We start from the raw sequence: 19,449 nt of genomic DNA on the forward strand, positions 1-19,449 counted from the left end.
CGCTGTTAGCATGCTCAGGACCTGCTCCATTCTTCATTGTCACCACAGTCTGTGAGTTTTTCTGGTCAGGTGTTCTCTCGCCAGGCTGTCTGTAAATTTTAACGTTGAATTTAATACAAGTGCTGCTACTGCAATTGGGCTCTGTGAATTTACTACCGATGCACCATGCTGCACCTCTCTACAGGTTTGATTTAATTTGCCTCTCTTTACGGCAGCATATACCACCCTTCAGCCACCAAAATGTAATTCCAGGGCTATAGACTTTCATTTGGAAACCCTGGTGTTTGATGATTGGCCCAATGTTGTCACATGCTGCCCCATATCTGGAAGTATCATGAGCTGTATGGAGCACTGTAAAGTGATCCTGTCAAGGTTTAAAAAGCACCGAAATCCAGGTCTTTTAAATAGAAGAAGTATCATACTCACCTCTCTGGTGGCCCATGTCTTCTACCTTTGCTCCATTCTAGTGCTGCAGCCTCCAAAAGACTCTCTGGCATTCAACACTTCCAGAATTTTCATATTCCTCTGTTCCTCGCTGGATGCTGTGGTTCTGTCCTCTGATGCTTTGTCATTTTGGGACACAACAGTGAAATAGGAGTCCGAAGATGGAACCACAGGCATCTGACACCAACAAAAGTGTTATATGGCAAAGAATCTTTGGAGGCTACGGGCCAGGAACGAAGGGAAGGTAGAAGACAGGGGCTACCAAAGAGGTGAGTATAATATTTCTTCTAATGGAATAACCTGTATTTAGGATATTTTGGAGGATTGTCAGGGTCACTAATCTAAATGCCTAAATGGACAAAGAACTTTCTAAGCTACTAAACTGGAACATATAGAGCAAAAGTTCCTATTTCAGTTGCTACATACAGTAACTTGGAAACTACAGAAGCCAGCTAACTAGTATTTTTAGAAAAAAGCCCAATAAAAAACTCTCCTGTATAAATTTGAAAACATTCTGTGAAGATTTAGATAGGATCGAAATGTGTGCATCTAGTTAAAATTACTTAAAAAATATGTTTTAAGTTTTTATTTTATTTTATTTTTTTGCTTACCTTTCCTGGAGAAGATGCTGTTTCAAGCTCTGCTAAAATTAATCACTCTACCAAAAGTCTAAATATTTTATCATTGTCATCTATCCTGAAAATAAGGATAAGCTGTGCTGAACCCCCCCTCGCGTAGGCTTGGTCAGGTAAAGCGCTGAGCAAACTGTTGGCGCTATATAAATCCTGTATAATAATAATAATACCCAAGTGTTTTCCCAGGAAAGGTGATGATTAGAGGCCCTTTATTCATCCATCCCAGTGAGATAAGACAGCTTCAAGTTAAGTTAGATTAAAGATTTGCCTTAGGCCTCTTTCACACAGCATTCCGTATGTCCGTTTTTCATCTGTTCTTTTACAGATGAAAAACAGACACCCATGTATTTCTATGGTCTAGAGGATGTAAACGGATGATCATCTGTTTACATCCGTTAAGGTCTGCATCTGTTGACATCCATTTTTTTGAATGGAAGAAACCCCTATTTTTCTTCCGTAAAAAAATGGAAAGGACAAAAAACGGATGTTAGTGGACGAGATTCGCTTACATCCAACCCACTAACATCCGTTTTTCTGAAAATTTCAATGACTCATGAAAAAACAAATGTAAAATGGATGTAAACAGACTGCAATCGTCTCAGAAAAACAGAGGTAAAAAGTGCAGTCTTGATCCGTTTAGCTCCAATTTTGGAAAAAAAAAAGCGACTGAACTGATGAAAAAAACTTGTCTAATATTAAATAATAAAAAAAGAAATCAATGGTCATAGGTTTTTGGTTATGACTAATAGAAAGCATCATGGGTTCAAGTGATGAGAATAAGGTTACCTTTTAGGATGTTGGGGTTACTCTTTCCTGTAGTTTCCATATAGGCTCAATAAAATTTAAAGGTGGCTTTTGAAATTAAGTTCTCCACAAAAAGCACAAGTTTGTGAGTGACCAAAGTGAGTTTGTGTCCCGGCCTGTTTAGCTTGCTTCTCTGTGAAAACTACAAAATTAAGATGATGGCAGACAAACAAAATCCCAATGCTGAGTCCTCCTATTCCAGAATGTACAGCTGTTTCCCCACCTCTCATTTTGAGGGAGATATCTGTCCATCTTTGGCTACCCTAATGCTTATAGTAAGATTTAATATCCCATCTTAATCTTATTAACTTTACAACACCAAATTGGGTAATTACCTGTATAAGTTCATCCAGTTCTGTTGCATTCACGCAAGAATGTTCGGAGACAAAATTATGTTTCTGTATCACAATAGTAGTCCTCTGTGAAGTCTCATACGGTTGTTCCAGAGCTTTGAAGACTGTAGCTCCTATGATTAGGTAGAGAACCACCACCAGAAATACTGTGGATACAGTTTTCCATTTCATCACATTCACTGTTATGTCCCTCTCCTCCCGAACGGACAAAACAGTGGGTTTGGCAGAAAAGGAGAGCCTTGGCTTGGTGTTGTGAGTAGCTGATTTGGGATCCAGTAAATCAGGAGCCGCCACTATGGAAAAAAAATGTTTTCACTTGTTAATTATAATATCTAATTATAATTTCTAGCTGATTGGTAGCAATTCAAACATATAGACCATGATTTCAATAAAAGCTGGACTCCAGGCAAGTAGCCAAAAAACGTATTTGTTATTCTGTTCAGGCAGTGTATCTTAAGTGATATATGGACATTAAAGAGTGCAACCTTGCACATGTTTCTGCATGATTCAGCATGGGACTGGATTCTACAATAAATAAGTACCTGTTACGGCTTAAACTATTAGCAAAAGATGTGGCCCATAATTACTTTTAACCTAAGATATGCATCAGGTATTGTAAAGCATACAGCCAGAAGCATGGCAGGATGACCACATTGTAGCTTCCTCTTCTTTACTATCACCAGTTAAGAAAACATATCAGTGAAATATGTAGCAATTGGACACTCAGGAAGCATAGGTTACTTAGAGTCTGACTCCCAACACATCATCCATTTTGTGCATTCAGTTACTCTACTCGCCAATAAAGACTATATTATCCAATATGAGTATGTCCTGCAGAGAGCTCTGACCATGATGGGCTTCACTAGAAAGCAATATCAAGTGGATCAGACCATCAAGAAAGCTTGCCACAGCACTGAGGTTTTCCATCGTTCGACATGCTGGTAGGATAACTGGCACCTGTTCAAATTTAAATAAACAGCGCAAAATAGACCTAAAATCAAGTATTAATAAATCACAAAATATAAGTGTCCCATATCAATTAGTGCATATCTGTATCAGAAAACATTTTTTTCAAGAAAAAAACACCATAAAGTCCCTTGTGGTGAGAAATACAAACTCCAAATAATTTTTAGCCTTCCACCTTTCACCCGTGCACACCAACATCAAATGCACTCACCAGATTTTGGTGAATGCAATGCCTTTAAGGATTTTATGGGGAATCCTATACCCTCTTTTCATCAGTTCAATGATAGCCTCCCCAAGATACGGTGGAGCAAACTAGGGAGCCACGGTGAGGACCTGAAAGAGGATCTTATCTTGGGGAGGCTATCATTGAGCTGATGAAAAGAGGGTATAGGATTCCCCATAAAATCCTTAAAGGAGTTGCATTCACCAAAATCTGGTGAGTGCATTTGATGTTGGTGTGCACGGGTGAAAGGTGGAAGGCTAAAAATTATTTGGAGTTTGTATTTCTCACCACAAGTGACTTTATGGTGTTTTTTTCTTGAAAACATTTTTTTCTGATACAGATATGCACTAATTGATATGGGACACTTATATTTTGTGATTTATTAATACTTGATTTTAGGTCTATTTTGCGCTGTTTATTTATATATTTCACTGTTTGTGTATTCACATTTTTTGCACAGCAGCAATTTAGAAGGGTGATTCACTTAATTTGTATTGGCGCAGGAATATTTTTCTTTTACCTGTTCAAATTTGGCCGTAGCATATGTATGTATGCATGTGAAATAGGGACCTGTGGTGGTCAACTACTAAAGGACTGAGGTCATTTTCCAATATAAATATCTGTAATAGATATATAAAAGTTTATTGGTGGCGCAACTATTCATTTTTTGTATATTAAAACATTCCCCAGGCGGAAGCAGACCTCAAATCTCAACAACCTGGTATACAGACTTCTTTTTAATAGTCACTATACTTTTCAAAGCTGCAGCCACTCATCTCTAAACAAGGAACTGAAATCATTCATTTCATGTACATGCAGCCAGGTCTAGTGACTATAGAAGTTGCTACACTGGCTGATGGTTCATCCAGGGCTTCAAATGTCTCTGGGTCTGGTGGGCAGCTGCTCCTATTGCCCATTTGGTTAAATCAACCCATGTGGGATCACACAAGGTCTTAAGTAGCCTTAATGCACTTTTGTAACTGTAAAACACGTACCTGCCCTACAATGGAAGCTTGGCCATTCTATTTAATAAGATATATATATATATATATATATATATATATATATATGGTACAGGATGCCAGGGATAGGTCCTGGATTTAAAAATATTGTATCACCATTATTTGGGTTGTGGTCTCTTCAAGGGGGACGATAAATGAAGCCATTTGGAACACTTAGGAATTCTCACCCGTGCAGGGTGAAGGGTTCTGGAGTGAGCCATTAAAAAGGGGAAACTGATTTACAGTTTTCCCAAGATTAATAAGTCTTGATATGGGGCCCAGAATCCAGAGAGATCTTGAGTGGGAAAGCCTGAAAGGGTTAACCCGTCTATGAGAGAGGCAGAATGCTATCAGCAGGTGTCGGTGAGGTGCTGTTTGGAACAGGACACAGTGGTGAGAGAGCTGTGGACTGTTTGGCTGCTGAGACACTACTGGGCTGGTATGACCATTTCTGAACCCCTGGAGAAGGCATGGAATTTAATCCCTGTTGCGGGACAAATTTATGCCGCCGGAGAGCTGCCATTTGTTTTTGTGCCAGAGTTTATGGACGGTTTTGTTTGGTTAAGGCTGAAAGTAGGCTGCTTTGTTTGCCTTTTTAGAAAAATAAAAGCTGTTTGTTTTTACCAAACATGACTGATCTGGACCCCCAAATGTCACAATATACTGTACAACCCTTGGAAAAAAGTATGGAATCACCACTCTTGTAAAATGTTCATTCAATTGTTTAATTATGTAGAAAAAAAACAATCACATACATGCCTCAAAACTATTTTCATTTAACATTCCAACCTTCTGGCTTTAAGAAGCACTTAAAAAATAAAAAAGAAAGAAAACTGTAGTCAACTGCAACCGTTTTTGCGGATCAAGCAGAGGAGAAAAATATGGAATCACTCAATTCTGAGGAAAATACTATGGAATTACCATGTACTTTACCATTCTAAAACAAACATCTGCATCAGATTACATCTGCTAATTAGTCTGCAGTTAAAAAAGAGTGCTTGCACACCTTGGTGAGCTGTTGCACCAATCTGATTGATATGAATCATGGCTCCAACACCAGAGATCTCAGTTGAAACAAAGGATTATAAAACTTCTTCAAGAATGAAAATCATCATGGAATGTTGCAAAAGATGTTGGTTGTTCACAGGCAGCTGTGTCTAAAGTCTGGGCCAAGTACAAATCAAATTGGAAGGTTGTAAAAGGGAAGCATACTGGTAGACCAAGGAAGACATCAAAGCGTCAAGATAGAAACAAAACAAAAGAGGAACAAATGGGCAGAAACTGGAGTCAATGTCTGTGATTGAACTGTAAGATATTGCCTAAAAGAAAATGGGATTTACTTACAGAAAAGCCAAACAAAAACCATCATTAACACCTAAACAGAAAAAACAAGGTTACCCTGGGCTAAAGAAAAGCAATCATGGACTGTGGATGCCTGGATGAAAGTGATATTCAGTGATGAATCATGAATCGGCATTGGGCAGGGTGATGATGCTGGAACTTTTGTCTGGTGCTGTTCCAATGAAATGTATAAAGACAACTGCCTGAAGAAAACATGCAAATTTCCACAATCATTTATGATATGGGGTTGCATGTCATAAAGGTAAGGGGGAGATGACAGTCATTAAATCTTCAATAAATGCACATGTTTATATTGAGATTTTGGACACTTTTCTTATTCCATCAATTGAAAGGATGTTTGGGGATGATGGCATCATTTTTCAGGATGATAATGCATCTTGCCATAGAGCAAAAGTCGCAAAAACTTTCCTTCAAGAAAGACATATTGGGGGATAGTTACTAAAAATAGTGCACTCACAATCTGGTGCACCTATGCATGGTAGCCAATCAACTTCTAACCTCAGTTTGTTTAATTAAGCTTTGGCAATAAAACCTGAAAGCCGATTGGTTTCTGTGCAGAAGGGCACCCGGTTTTGCACTTTACAGCTTTAGTAAATAACCCCCATTATGTCAATGGCATGGCCTGCAAATAGCCCGGACCTCAATCCAACTGAAAATCTATGGTGGAAATTAAAGAAAATGGTCTATGACAAGACTCCAATCTTCAAAGCTGAACTGCAATAAAAGAAAGTTGTAGCCGGATTGATAAAGAATAATGTTTGTCAATAGTTAAATCCATGCCTCAGAGAATTCAAGCTGTTATAAAATGTGGTGCAACAAAGTGCTAGTGGTCTACTGTAGTGGGTTTTTTTTCATGATTCCATAATGTTTTCCTCAGAATTGAGTGATTCCATATTTCTTTCCTCTGCTTGATCTGCAAAAACTGTTGCAACTGACTGCAGTTTTCTTTCTTTTTTCTTTTTTAAGTGTTTGTAAAGCCAGAAGGTCGGAATGTTAAATGAAAATAGTTTTGACCATGCCTGTGATTAGTTTTTTTCTACACAATTAAACAACTGAATAAATATTTTCCAAGAGTGGTGATTCCATACTTTTACCAGGGGTTGTATTGTTCCAAAAGAGTGAGTAGCAAGTGTGGCTGAAAATCTTCAGTACGTGTTTGCATCAGATGGACTCTAAGCTAGCCCTGCTATCTATACAAATTCCAATAAGAGGATGGGGCGCAACAATTCAGTGGTAAATCTATGAAAGTGCTCTTTAATGTTGCAAAACAACAGTACAAAAACTTGTACAAATGCGCAACGGTTTCAGGCATACCCATCCTTCTTTAATATAAGAAAGGTCAGAGATGCTCAAAACCACTACATATTTGCACAAGCATATATACAGCTATTTTGCTACATTAAAAGTACTTACATACAGTCCCCGAGTTACAAACATCTGACTTACATACAACTCGTACTTAAGAACAGAGGCAGCATGACGTCATGCTGGTCCTGGAAACAGCTGGGTGGGCCATCTTGCTGCTTACCGAATGCTGCCACCTACTGTCTGGCAGACCTGTCTGCAATCCCACATCACTGCATGACCAGATAAACCTTCCCTATGCTATCCAAAACTAAAAAATACGTTTTTGGCTAGAGTTACACTTAAAAAATGTACCTGTTCCAACTTACATACAAACTCAACTTAAGAACAAACCTACAAAATCTTGTTCATAACTGGACTGCCTTTATAGAATCAGCACTGAAAAGTGCAGCATCCTCTGTTGGACTATCTATCTATCTATCTATCTATCTATCTATCTATCTTATACAGTTGTGTTCAAAATAATAGCAGTCAGACATCACTAACCTGATCAATCACTGTTTTTGGTAGAAATTATATTTTTACATGGCAAATAATTTACTAGCAGGTGTAGTAGAGTAATAGAAATCCAACAGACCCAACATTCATGACATGCATGCTGCTGATTCTGTGTAATTGAATCACTAATTGAAAGGGGCATGTTCAAAATAGTAGCAGCGTGGAGTTCTATTAGTGAGGTCATTCATTCTTGAAAAAACAGGTGGCAATTATTGCCCTTATTTAAGGAAGGAAGGCAGCAAATGTTGTACATGCTGGTTACAGTGCATTTCTCTCTGAAATTCTGAGGAAAATGGGTCGTTCCAGACATTGTTCAGAAGAACAGCGTACCTTGATTAAAAAGTTGATTGGAGAGGGGAAAACATATAAAGAAGTACAGAAAATGATAGGCTGCTCAGCTAAAATGATCGCAAATGCTTTAAAATGACAACCAAAACCTGAAAGACGTGGAAGAAAGCGAAAAACTACCATTCAAATGGATAGAAGAATAGCCAAAATGGCAAGGACTCAGCCAACAATCAGCTCCAGGAAGATCAAAGAAGGTGTAAAGTTCCCTGTGAGTACTGTTACAATTAGAAGACGCCTATGTGAAGCCAAGCTATCTGCAAGAAGCCCCCGCAAAGTCCCACTGTTGAAAAAAAGACATGTGCTAAAGAGGTTACAATTTTCCAAAGAGCACATTGACTGGCCTAAAGAGAAATGGCGCAACATTTTGTGGACTGATGAAAGTAAGATTGTTCTTTTTGGGTCTAGTGGCCGGAGACAGTTTGTCAGACGACCCCCAAACACTGAATTCAAGCCACAGTACACTGTGAAGACAGTGAAGCATGGTTGCGCAAGTATCATGATATGGGGATGTTTCTCATACTACGGTGTTGGGCATATTTATTGCATACCGGAGATCATGGATCAGTTTGAATACATCAGAATACTTGAAGAGGTCATGCTGCCTTATGCTGAAGAGGAAATGCCCTTGCAATGGGTGTTCCAACAAGACAACGACCCCAAACACACCAGTAAACGTGCAACATCTTGGTTCCAGACCAACAAGATTGACGTTATGGAGTGGCCAGCCCAATCCCCGGATCTTAATCCAATAGAAAACTTGTGGGGTGACATCAAAAATGCCGTTTCTGAGGCAAAACCAAGAAATAGAGAAGAACTGTGGAATGTAGTCCAATCATCCTGGGCTGGAATACCTGTTCACAGGTGCCAGAAGTTGGTTGACTCCATGCAACACAGATGTACAGCAGTTCTCACAAACAGTGCTTATACAACGAAATATTCATTAAGTGATTCAAAGGAAAGCAAAATCTTCAAACATTTTTCAGTTTATATAGTGAATGTTTGAGTTTGTAAAGAAGAATACAAACACTGCTATTTTTTTGAACAGTCTAATATTCACTTTTCTTCAATTTTTTCAGAGGAACAACACAAATTTGATATTTTGTTCTTCATGTTTTGATTTGGAATAAAATGTGTAGTGTTCCCAATGCATTTGTGTGTATGGAAATAAAAGCTATTAGAAGGATTTTGAGCTTTATTCACTTTTTTCAACACACTGCTATTATTTTGAACACAACTGTATATTACTGTTGTTGACCAGGCTCTGCAGGCTGTAAAATGTGTAAACTGGAACAGTAACTGTAAATGACTATAGAGGATCAGAACAGCCATTAGTATTCAGCAGAAGACAGAGATTCCCATAGAATCATTATATAGATTTACACTGTGCTGAGTTATACACTGTACCTAAATAATTTATGATGTTGTGTTAACAAATCAGCCATTACTTCAGCATGTCCTTTTACACACTCTGATAATGTAGTGTTTGGAGAACATTTCACACAGAAAGCATAAGTAATATGCTGCTAGAAAGGATATAAAGCCTTGTTTGAACTCACAGAGACTGAATTCCAGGGTGTGAGCAATAACCTGCTATTACAAAATATTTCTGAAATGAAGCTGCATTTATTTGCAAAAATTTCAACCAGGTATCACTATATACTCCTAAATTTGCATGCTATTCAGCAGGGGTAAAAAGCAAAATGTATCATAAATCATGTGTATTGTACTCTTTGTCCTATTGAATTTTAAAATAACTGTATGGTCTCATGCACACTGGACATTAAATATTCCACTTTTAGGGGCGTTTGACTTTTTTTCTGCTTCTAAATGCCTCACAATGTTAGCCTATGTGCCCATGCACACATGGGCGTTTACAGGTGTTTAGAGGCAGAGGCATTTAGAGGCAACAAAAAAACCCATTGGCACCGTGTTTAGGAGCAGCAGCATTGTAGCAAAGAAAACAGTTGACGCTCCTAAACACGTATATGAGCATCTAAACGTGCCTTAACGCTAAGCATGAGCATCTAAACGTGCGTTAACGCTAAGCATGAGCATCTAAACGCGCGTTAACGCTAAGCATGTTTAGCGCTTGAACATTAATTCATTTCACTGGTCAGAATAAACTATAATTTGGGCCAATGACATGAATTAACACCCAAGCGCCTGATGCGCATAAATGCGTCTAAATGCATTTACAAAAACGTGGCTTCAGGTGTGTTTGCTCCTCTACCAGGAGAAAGTCGTTCAGAGGAGCTGGGCATTTGACCAGTGTACATGAGGCCTAAAAGAATACTATGTTGAAAAAGATATGCAGAATTTCATTGCTGACCTCAAGCCCAAGTTCAAATTGAACAAAGATTCCAAATTGTTGGCCGGTGCAGAGGTTAAAAATAAGAATGCAGCACTAGCTGCTATTCTCAGCCGATCTCAGGTTCTGCTCTCTGCGGACTCTCCAATCCCGGAATGCGGTGCTATTCCTCTTCCGGATTGTATTATCCAGTTTAGCAGCATTCAACCAACTTCTTGTGAGCCCAGGGTGTCAGGGCTTGGTCCTCAACCTTGGACTTACAGGAGAACCCTGCAGAGAGTGGCAGTACTTCATAATGTGGTGCTACTCTGCAGCATTTAGGACCCGGCCACTGCAAGAGGAAGAAGAGGGCAAACGGGACCTGTAACATCATTAGACAGGACCCAAGAACTTCGGGGGAAAAAAAGGGAAAGTATAGTGATTTTTTTAAAGGCTGAAAGAGTGCTCTAGAGGGGGCAAAATAGGACCCTGAGAGTTTTTGGGCAGAAGAAACTTTGGGGTTGATTTACTAAAACTGGAGAGTGCCAAAGACTGCATAGAAACCAATCAGCTTCCATGTTTTTTGCTAAAGCTTAACTGATTTTGCACTCTCCACTTTTAGCAAATTAACCCCATAGTGTATCTCCCCCCCAACCTCCACCCCATTTTCTCCTAGGAACTTTTTTACTGTACTTGGCACATGCACAGTGCAGTGTACATTTTTGGCCCATTTCCAGCATCTGCAAGATGGCAAGAATGCAGCAAGGTGCTGGGATGGGAGTTGGGGAGCGCTTAGAACATCAATCCAGTGTGGGATGGGGGATGGACCGCAGTATGATATAAAGGTAAAAAGGTACATGTGGCTAATGTCATTCAGGTGAATCTTGGATGGAGGATATGTGGGTGTGCAGCCTTGTGGGAGGAGACAGCCAGCTGTAAGAGCTTGTAGGTACTCCTGTGCACAAAATAGAGAAGAGACACAGCGGCGCCACTCTAAGTGTAGATGGTTAATGTGCCACATGTGCCATAATAATTAAAATGCACTCACAAGAATAAGGATATAAAAAGCATGTCATGGTAACAGAAGAGTTCAGTGTACTGGTGGTCCTATGCGGTGCCAGTCTGGCCTGAAGAAGGAGCACGCATGCCCCGAACGCACGCTATTTCGGAAATCCAGCTTGTGCTGTGACACGCTCTGTGTGATCCTCCCTGCGCCTCTATGCCACCCCCCGAGCCCTGGAAACCACCGAAGTGACGGGTACCTACCAAAAGCACCACATAGGACCACCAGTACACCGGACCCTTCTGTTACCACGACATGCTTTTTATATCCTTACTCTTGTTAGTGCGTTTTAACTATTAAACATGTGGCCTTTTAACCATCTACACTTAGAGTTGCGCCGCTGTCTCTCTTCTCTATTTGGTGCTGCGAAGATGTAACTCCAACATAAACACAGAAGTTATAACATCACTGCCCATACAATGGCTGAATAGAGCAGACCTGGAGGAAGCAAAAGCGAAGAAGAAAGGGGAATAAAGCATCCGCAGGGATCGTCGAGCTGTTGGCAATGAAAGACTACAAATCCAGAGGTATGTCTGCCATAATATGCAAGGCAATGCTATGGATTATTGCACATGATGGCAAGTGCTGCTTACCCCTGGTTGCATGACAGTTTGGTTTTAAAAGGTCAACTGTCTGGCTGTTACTTCAAGTCTCTGGATTTCATGCTAAGTCACTAGAATACAGCAAATTCCTGAACTACATACTTGTTTCAAGTCAGAGACTCAGGAAGTATCAAAGTCATTGGCTCAGCATCACAGCCAGACAACCAGCATTTTCAAAAGGTGAGGTCAACAGTGGCAGTCCATGTATTTCTCCCAGTACTGAAACATTTCAGATGTATTTTTTTTCTATATACACTAAATATATATTTAGTGAAACTCTTCCTTTAAAAATCAAATGGGGTCACAGTATGATTGTTAGCTCTGAGGTCCACTCGTGTCATTGCCCTGCCAGTACTGGGCTCCAGTGAACTTCTGTCACTACACTCTCTGATTATTTCATCTTTCCCGCACTGTGGCTTCACTGGCATCTGAACTCAGTTCTGTTTCTAAATTCTATTAAGGAAGAGCAAATTTACTGTTTAACTTAATACGCATCACCACGACTCTGAGCTGTCTGCCGCTAACCCATGCTGTGACCCCAGTGCCACTCTGTAATGGCAACAGAATATAGACCTGAAGGCACAGCCATTGATCAGGACTACTGAGGTATAATACAATGAATTGTCAGCTCAGCCTCACCCGCTGATATTCCAAGTGATAACATCTCTGTGCAAAGGAGAAGAGCGCTGAGCCATAAGGATCACTAGCTGCACTGGGAACCTTGACAGTAACAGAACAATAATGCTGTATAGCAGATTGTCAGAGTTCTTTGTGTGCACAATGCTGAAACAGGAGAGTCACGTACACTGGGATAATAAAAGTAAATGATGAAATCCATATAATGTATGTGTTATTAGAGAGAGACAGAAAAAGGGAGGGGACAGATAGAGGGATAGATAGATAGATAGATAGATAGATAGATAATCAAAAGAGTGAAAAAGAAAGAATGATAGACAGATAGATAATCAAAAGATACAGCGGCTGTAATGGCAGGCGCATGCAAATTTCAGCGGACACTCAGCCTGTATGGGCTGACAGCAGTCACCACTGTTAGCCGCACACTGTGTAGCCGCACACCAAGGTTACCTGTGGTTGGGGGATGGCTCTACAAGCCTAAACGCATCTGACTGCGTCCGGTGTATGTGGCTAAATGCCCGTGTGAAGGAGGACGTAGAGAGGAGAGAGAGATTGAGAGAGAGAGAGATAGATAAATAAATATTTTAGATGTGACACTGAGAACAGAATGGGACTGGGGTGCTGGATATGTGAACAATGTACAGAGCGCAGTAAACTACCAATCAGATTTTATCTTGATGTCAGAACAAAGACAGATGACTACTCCTCGCTTTATATCTATTTCTACGCTTTTCTTACTGAATAAGCCTTCTAATGGTACTTGAAGCTAAATATAGGCTCGAAGCTTCTGAGAACAGGGCAATAAATAGATCATTAAAACAACTCAGCATGGGCGACTGTGCTTTATATAGTAAAACATGTTGTGTCTCTCCTTCTCCCCTCCAGCAATTAATCCGTTCTGATTCACATTACTATACAGATGTCTCAGCTCCAGCGCCCAGCCAGGTGCATTAGCACATACTTGATGGCTTTTCATTCAGCACATTTGGAAATCAGAGCGCCTATTCTCCTGATTTATTTTGGGATGAAATGGAATCATATTAATAGAAAATAAGATTTGCAAGTAGCAGGCTTTTGAAAGGAACAATAATAAAAAAAAAAGCATGGTGCGTTATTTACAGACCTACAGCCTGCCTATTATTTTTATATCACAACATTTCAGCAAATACCGCTGATGCTCATTATACAAACAAGCTCACACATTGCTAATCCGGCACCCTGACAAGTCATCTGCCACAACACAGCTCTCTGCCTTCATAGTCAGCAATTAGTAATTTACAAGGAAGAAAATAGAGGAGAAAAGGAAAGACAGAAAGATAAAAGCTAAAACGTAGCAAAGGTAACGCAGAAAGTGATCTCAGAAAAGTGCGGTCTTAAAGTGGAAATTTTCTGCATCTTCACAAGTCGGTATAAATAAATACTTGACATGTCTCAATATACAGACGCAGTTTCGTTTTACTGAAAAGTTCCACCTTTTATCATTAAAAGTCATCCTTGAGCTTCAGTTAGGGGACTTTGTCTAGGCTGAAGTAATGTTATTATTCCGCTGTAGTCAGGTGGAAGTATTTGTCTCCTTTCCTTCAGTGATCAGGCTGTACATTGCAACTTTGTAGGAAGTCACAAGGTGAGAGGACGCAGCAGAGGCTGATCTGTGTCAGACATGTGTGAACATCACCAAAAATGTCACAAGCACCAGATGTCAATTATTAATGTATGGTAGAATGAATCTTAGTCCAAGGATAGGAGCCAATCCCCCTCCCCCATACAGAACACCAAATGATTGATATAGATGATTCCCAACCAGGGGCGGACTGACAACTCATGGGGCCCCTGGGCAATAGGGGATCATGGGGTCCCTGTGTCCTTGCCCAAACTCAAAAAAGCCTATGAAAAAGGTACCAGGGGCATTTCATGGGGCCCCCTACCAACCCCGGCCCCTCAGGTAGTGCCCGAGTTTCCAAATGGTCAGTCCGCCCCTGTTTCCAACACTTAATCATTTAGCTAGGACAAAGGTAAACATTACACCTTCTGAATGGTGTGTTTAGGTCCCAACAATGTATTTGATGGAGAAGCCTGTTCTCTGCCAGCATGCTGTAGGAATGAACCCTTGCTCTCCTTGTAGAAGCAGTGGTGCAAAGTTTCAGCATATCCCCAGCTGAGTCAGACCTACAATTTAGCAAAAAACAGGGACTGTAAGCTTTGTTGATTGCAGAACTATAAGTGTGACTCAGCAGGAGGCATGTCAGAGCTCTGCAGAGAGACTTCAGCTTCCACATAGACAGCAAGATGGCTTTCTCTGCAGCATGCTGGCAGGGGACAGGTTTTTCTACTCAGACTTCAGCAGCTTTCTAAAAAAAAAAAAAAAATTGTAATTTTAAATATATTTTGTTTTGATGCACATAAAATGTATTTAGCTGATTTAAAATGAACGTTTACTGGGGCTTTGTCATATATTTTTGGTTTAGGCTGACTTTAAGACTAGACACATGTAAAGGGGCTTGTGACTGTCTGATGATGGACCCAGACGGTACAAGTTACTGCCCCACTTCTTCTATGATAGGACAACAATCCACCTGCTGCTAGTTCCCTCAGCCATATTATGCCTAACTCCTTTCCAGAGGTCTTCCCACCACATCACTGCCATTAGCCTTTATATTCAAGAGAAATGAATGTCCACACAAATAGTACAGTTTCCGCAGTTTACTGATGTTCTTCAGGAGATGGCAGTAACACATCAAATCACGCAGATATACTATTTGGGGGGGGGTGGTCACTTGACAATTTTTTGCCAATCACACATATGGTGGACATACCACAGCAGTCACTATGTGAAAGCAGCATATCACACATTACGCTTAACCCATTTTCCCTTTTAGTCATTCTCCTTACCAGGATCATTAGTATTCACTCGGTTAGCTTTGACTTGCCATAGGCTCTATATATTCAGCTCACGACTCCCTGCAAGTTGTTCCAGAGACAGTAGTGCTGCAGCTGTTCCTCTAGCTCAATTTCTCCCAGAACCTCTCGGGGGATAGCACTCACTATAGAGAACAGGGGCGGACTGACCATTTGGAAACTCAGGCACTGCCCGAGGGCTCGGGGTCAGTAGGGGGCCCCATGAGATGGCCCTGGTACCTTTTTCATAGGCTTTTTTGAGTTTGGGCAAGGACACAGGGGCTCCATGATCCCCTATTGCCCGGGGCCCCATGAGTTATCAGTCCGCCCCTGGTAGAGAACACTTGGTTTGGCCTACAAAAACCCTTTGAAAACACACTTTTAGCCTTCACCAACCATAAAGGGACAGGAGGACTATAGCAGGCTCTTCTAGGTGCAGGACTATCCCATCCTAACCTTCTTTCCCTGTCCATTGCCTCTGACTACATCTGCATGCTGGTGGGGTATCTGGCTCCCATGCCCCATATGCACTAGGCTCCTCCCAACTTGCTATATATATGGGCACTAACTCCACCCATTACATCACTACACAAAGGCCTTGTGTAAAAAGGACCTAACACCCAATTACATTATCCATTGTTACCACAAACCATTTTGGGACAAAGCCACCTAGTGGCAGACTACACCTGCTTACACACAGATGGACATATATTTCATTGAGAAGAACAGGTGGTTTTAGATTCACTGCCATTGTTGTGGGATGTAGGAAACTCTGTAATGTTTCTTCTAAATTTGATTAATACATGTGTGGTAAAGCTGCAAACCTTCCCCTTTCTATAAGGCAACAAGAACCAGCTAGTGACAGAGATTTGTCTACATGTTGGTCAATCTTTTCAAGTTAAAGTGTTACTAAACCCACACCAGTAAAATCAGTCTGTACATGCGGTAAAGCATGCTTGTTATACTCACTCTGGAACCTAAGGGGTTAATCCTCTGCATTGTGTAAAAAGGCCATTTGATCCTTTCTTCTCTGTTCCTCCCCTTTTTCATCGACCACCTCTTATCTCTTGATAAGACAGACTGAACCGTAGGCATTTTGCACATGCTCAGTTTGGTATTTATTGCTAGAGAGGTTTTTTTTTTATTCTTGGTAGAGTGCATGTGATCAGCACAGGGCCAATCAGTATTGTCCAGACAGAGGTCAGGGGTTTTGCATCTTCCTAGAGCAGAAGGAAAACTCCTACAAGCTTTAACCAGTGCTTGGCTGGACACTACTCTAACCTCTGATGAGAAAAGGTATTTAGCAGTTTATATTTACTAAAATAATTGCATTTTCATGTTCTGTGTACTGTGGGAGACCAGATACAGTGAATGCAGGGTCCGGGGTTTAGTAACACTTTAATAAAGCACTTTTTGTGCTCTCAACTGCTTTTTATCATTGTGGAATAAAAATACAACAGTCACTTGTATACAATTTATTTCAATGTCCAAGAGTCTGAGATCTGCAATCAAATACTGACTGTCCAGCAGTGCTGTACCCCACTTGCATTTTTAATTGTCATTTGTTCTGCTTCAAATAGTTCAGAAATTAAACTAATTTGTATCTTTCATATCTACCTAAAATTCAGCAGAATTATGTTCTCCCATGAATCATCAGTGGACTGGCAGACAAGCGACATGGAAGTGGGACACTGGGGTGTCTCTGAAATGTTCACGTGGCTCAGGAGACAAGCCATGTTTCAGTTGGTTGAACAAATCTGCTGTGACACTGTGTGGTCTGCTCAGTGTCTGGGGCCCGGGTTCCGTTTTCGACCTGGCATAGGTCTGCCCCACTGTTAGTACTGACCATTGGTTTTCTTGCACTCAACATGTCAGAAGACAGATACCATCAGGTTCTAGTTGTGGCAACCCACTTTACCAAGTTTGTGGTGGCAGTAATGACCTGAGACCAAACCACCAAGACTGCCACCCATATGATGTGGAAAAACTTCTGCCATACTTATGGTTGTCAGAAGAAAATACATTCAGACCATGGACTCTGTTTCAAAAGCAAGTTCTTCAAGAATAGGCCACTCATTCGGCATAAAGAAGTTGTATAGTACCATGTGAGAGGTTTATTCATACCCTGCTATAACTGCTGAAAATCGTAGCTTGTGAGAAACTAAGGAAATGGATCAACTATTTAGCCAAAGTGGTCTACAAACATATAGCAGGTTCTTCAACTGGCATTTCACCCTATCATGGTATTTTTGGCCATGCTGTGGAGGGGACCAACAGAAGAATATGAGCATCTGATTTCCTGGATGCAGGAATGGACACACATTAGCAAGGAGGGTTGTGAATACCATAGGAAGGGGTCCCTGGAGCTGTCCTTAAACAGCCCTTCCTAGGTGTGACAGTTTGCAATATCCAGAGAGAAGGAAGTTAAAAAAAAAACAAAATGCCTACTTCATAAACTCCTCAAATGCAGTGAGATCCACAGAGAGGGTTTTTTTTTAAAGAACCTGTTGAAATATGTGAGCCACCCAGGTCTTTGCCACCAAAGCTTCAAGGGTGGCTCCCTACTGCTATTTCATCATTATCTCCAAGTCTCCCAGGAAAAGCCATGGATCCTGACAGTGCTCACACACAGCCCATTGGTCACCCAGCTCAGGTCCATGTCCCTACTGTGAAGCCCGTTTTATCATCCACCCAAATGCAAGTCAAAGACATGTCACATCTTGTCCATGAAGATGGAACTGAGACTCCCTGAAGATGGAACTGGGTGTTCCCTCAAACCTGCCATTGAGAGAATCCCTGTACACTTTGGATAAATATCAATGGTCTGCAAACTTGCAAGAACAGCAAGTTCAAGTGTGGTGGAGTAGCAAAGTGTCCATTTACTCCTTTTCCCACAACTCTGGGCTCCAGGACTCACCCGGGGAAGAAATGTTTCCCTGCTTCCCTTCCTCAGCAGCTTAGAGAGGTGATAACTGATGAGGCAGAGGTAGTTGGGCAAGTGATCTGCAGCCAGATAAGTGTCCCTTCACTTTCAGAACTGGCAGCAGGGTACCAGCCAAATAGCAGGCAACTTTTCCAAAAAGACTCACCTACTGTGGGAAGCATATCCCATTGCGGGGGCCCTGTGTTTTTTACCATACTCAACCTGTTTTGTATTATTGCTTCCAACTTTGCACTTTTTTTTTAGTAAACTGCAAGTTACAGTTATAGTTCTCCTTTCATTTTTCTGATTACCCATCCTGTTACAGTATTGGCCACTGGCAGTCTACTGTATAGCTGGGCTTATAGAGAGGGAGGGATCCAATCAGGTGTGCTGCAGTGCAAGGAGCATGCTGACTGGAGGAGAGGGAAGGCTGATTGAGAGATGAGCTCATCCAGCAGTGATAGCAGCCAGCAATGATCATTGTATTCTGACAGCTGGGAAACCTCCCACTGTCAGAATACAACAGCTCCACGGGAGGGATTCACCTATCAACACTGAATGTGTAGATAGGGGAATTAAACATTTTTCTTTCCTGCAGCCATGAAATAGCTTAATGTATGGCCTGCTTTAGCCTATTCTAACTACCTTGTAAAGGAAAGAAGTGTATACTTACCAGGGGAGAACTGACAACTCATGGGGCCCCCGGGCAATAGGGGATCATGGGGCCCCTGTGTCCTTGCCCAAACTCAAAAAAGCCTATGAAAAAGGTACCAGGGGCATCTCATGGGGCCCCCTACTGACCCTGGGCCCTCAGGTAGTGCCCGAGTTTCCAAATGGTCAGTCCGCCCCTGATACTTATCTATGCTGAGGGCGCCATAGATCAGCCTTACTCAACCTTTTTTAATCACACAGAAACTCTTGAAATAACTTTCAAGTCTCAGAGAACCTGTGCCAAAAAAGGCTATAGTATAGCTTTGGGTACATTAGCAAGAACAGTAGTTTGAGATACAAAAATAAATAAAAAGAGGAATTTGGTTTACTTGG

The 19,449-nt window shown here is 41.0% G+C and overlaps 1 protein-coding gene across 2 annotated transcripts in view; it reads right to left on the minus strand.

Moving 5' to 3' along the window:
• KCNK2 (potassium two pore domain channel subfamily K member 2) overlaps positions 1-19,449 on the minus strand; it is a 153,353-nt gene that overhangs the window by 123,123 nt on the left and 10,781 nt on the right. For both annotated transcript variants that reach the window (XM_089684812.1, XM_089684814.1), the window contains exon 2: positions 2,219-2,529. In XM_089684812.1, the coding sequence (XP_089540938.1) occupies positions 2,219-2,529 (311 nt within the window). The remainder of the gene's footprint in view (positions 1-2,218; positions 2,530-19,449) is intronic.

The sequence above is a fragment of the Staurois parvus genome, unplaced genomic scaffold (assembly GCF_062004578.1).
Source record: "Staurois parvus isolate SC_StPar_1 unplaced genomic scaffold, SC_StPar_1.0 ptg000357l, whole genome shotgun sequence".
Classification (NCBI taxonomy): Eukaryota; Metazoa; Chordata; class Amphibia; order Anura; family Ranidae; genus Staurois; species Staurois parvus.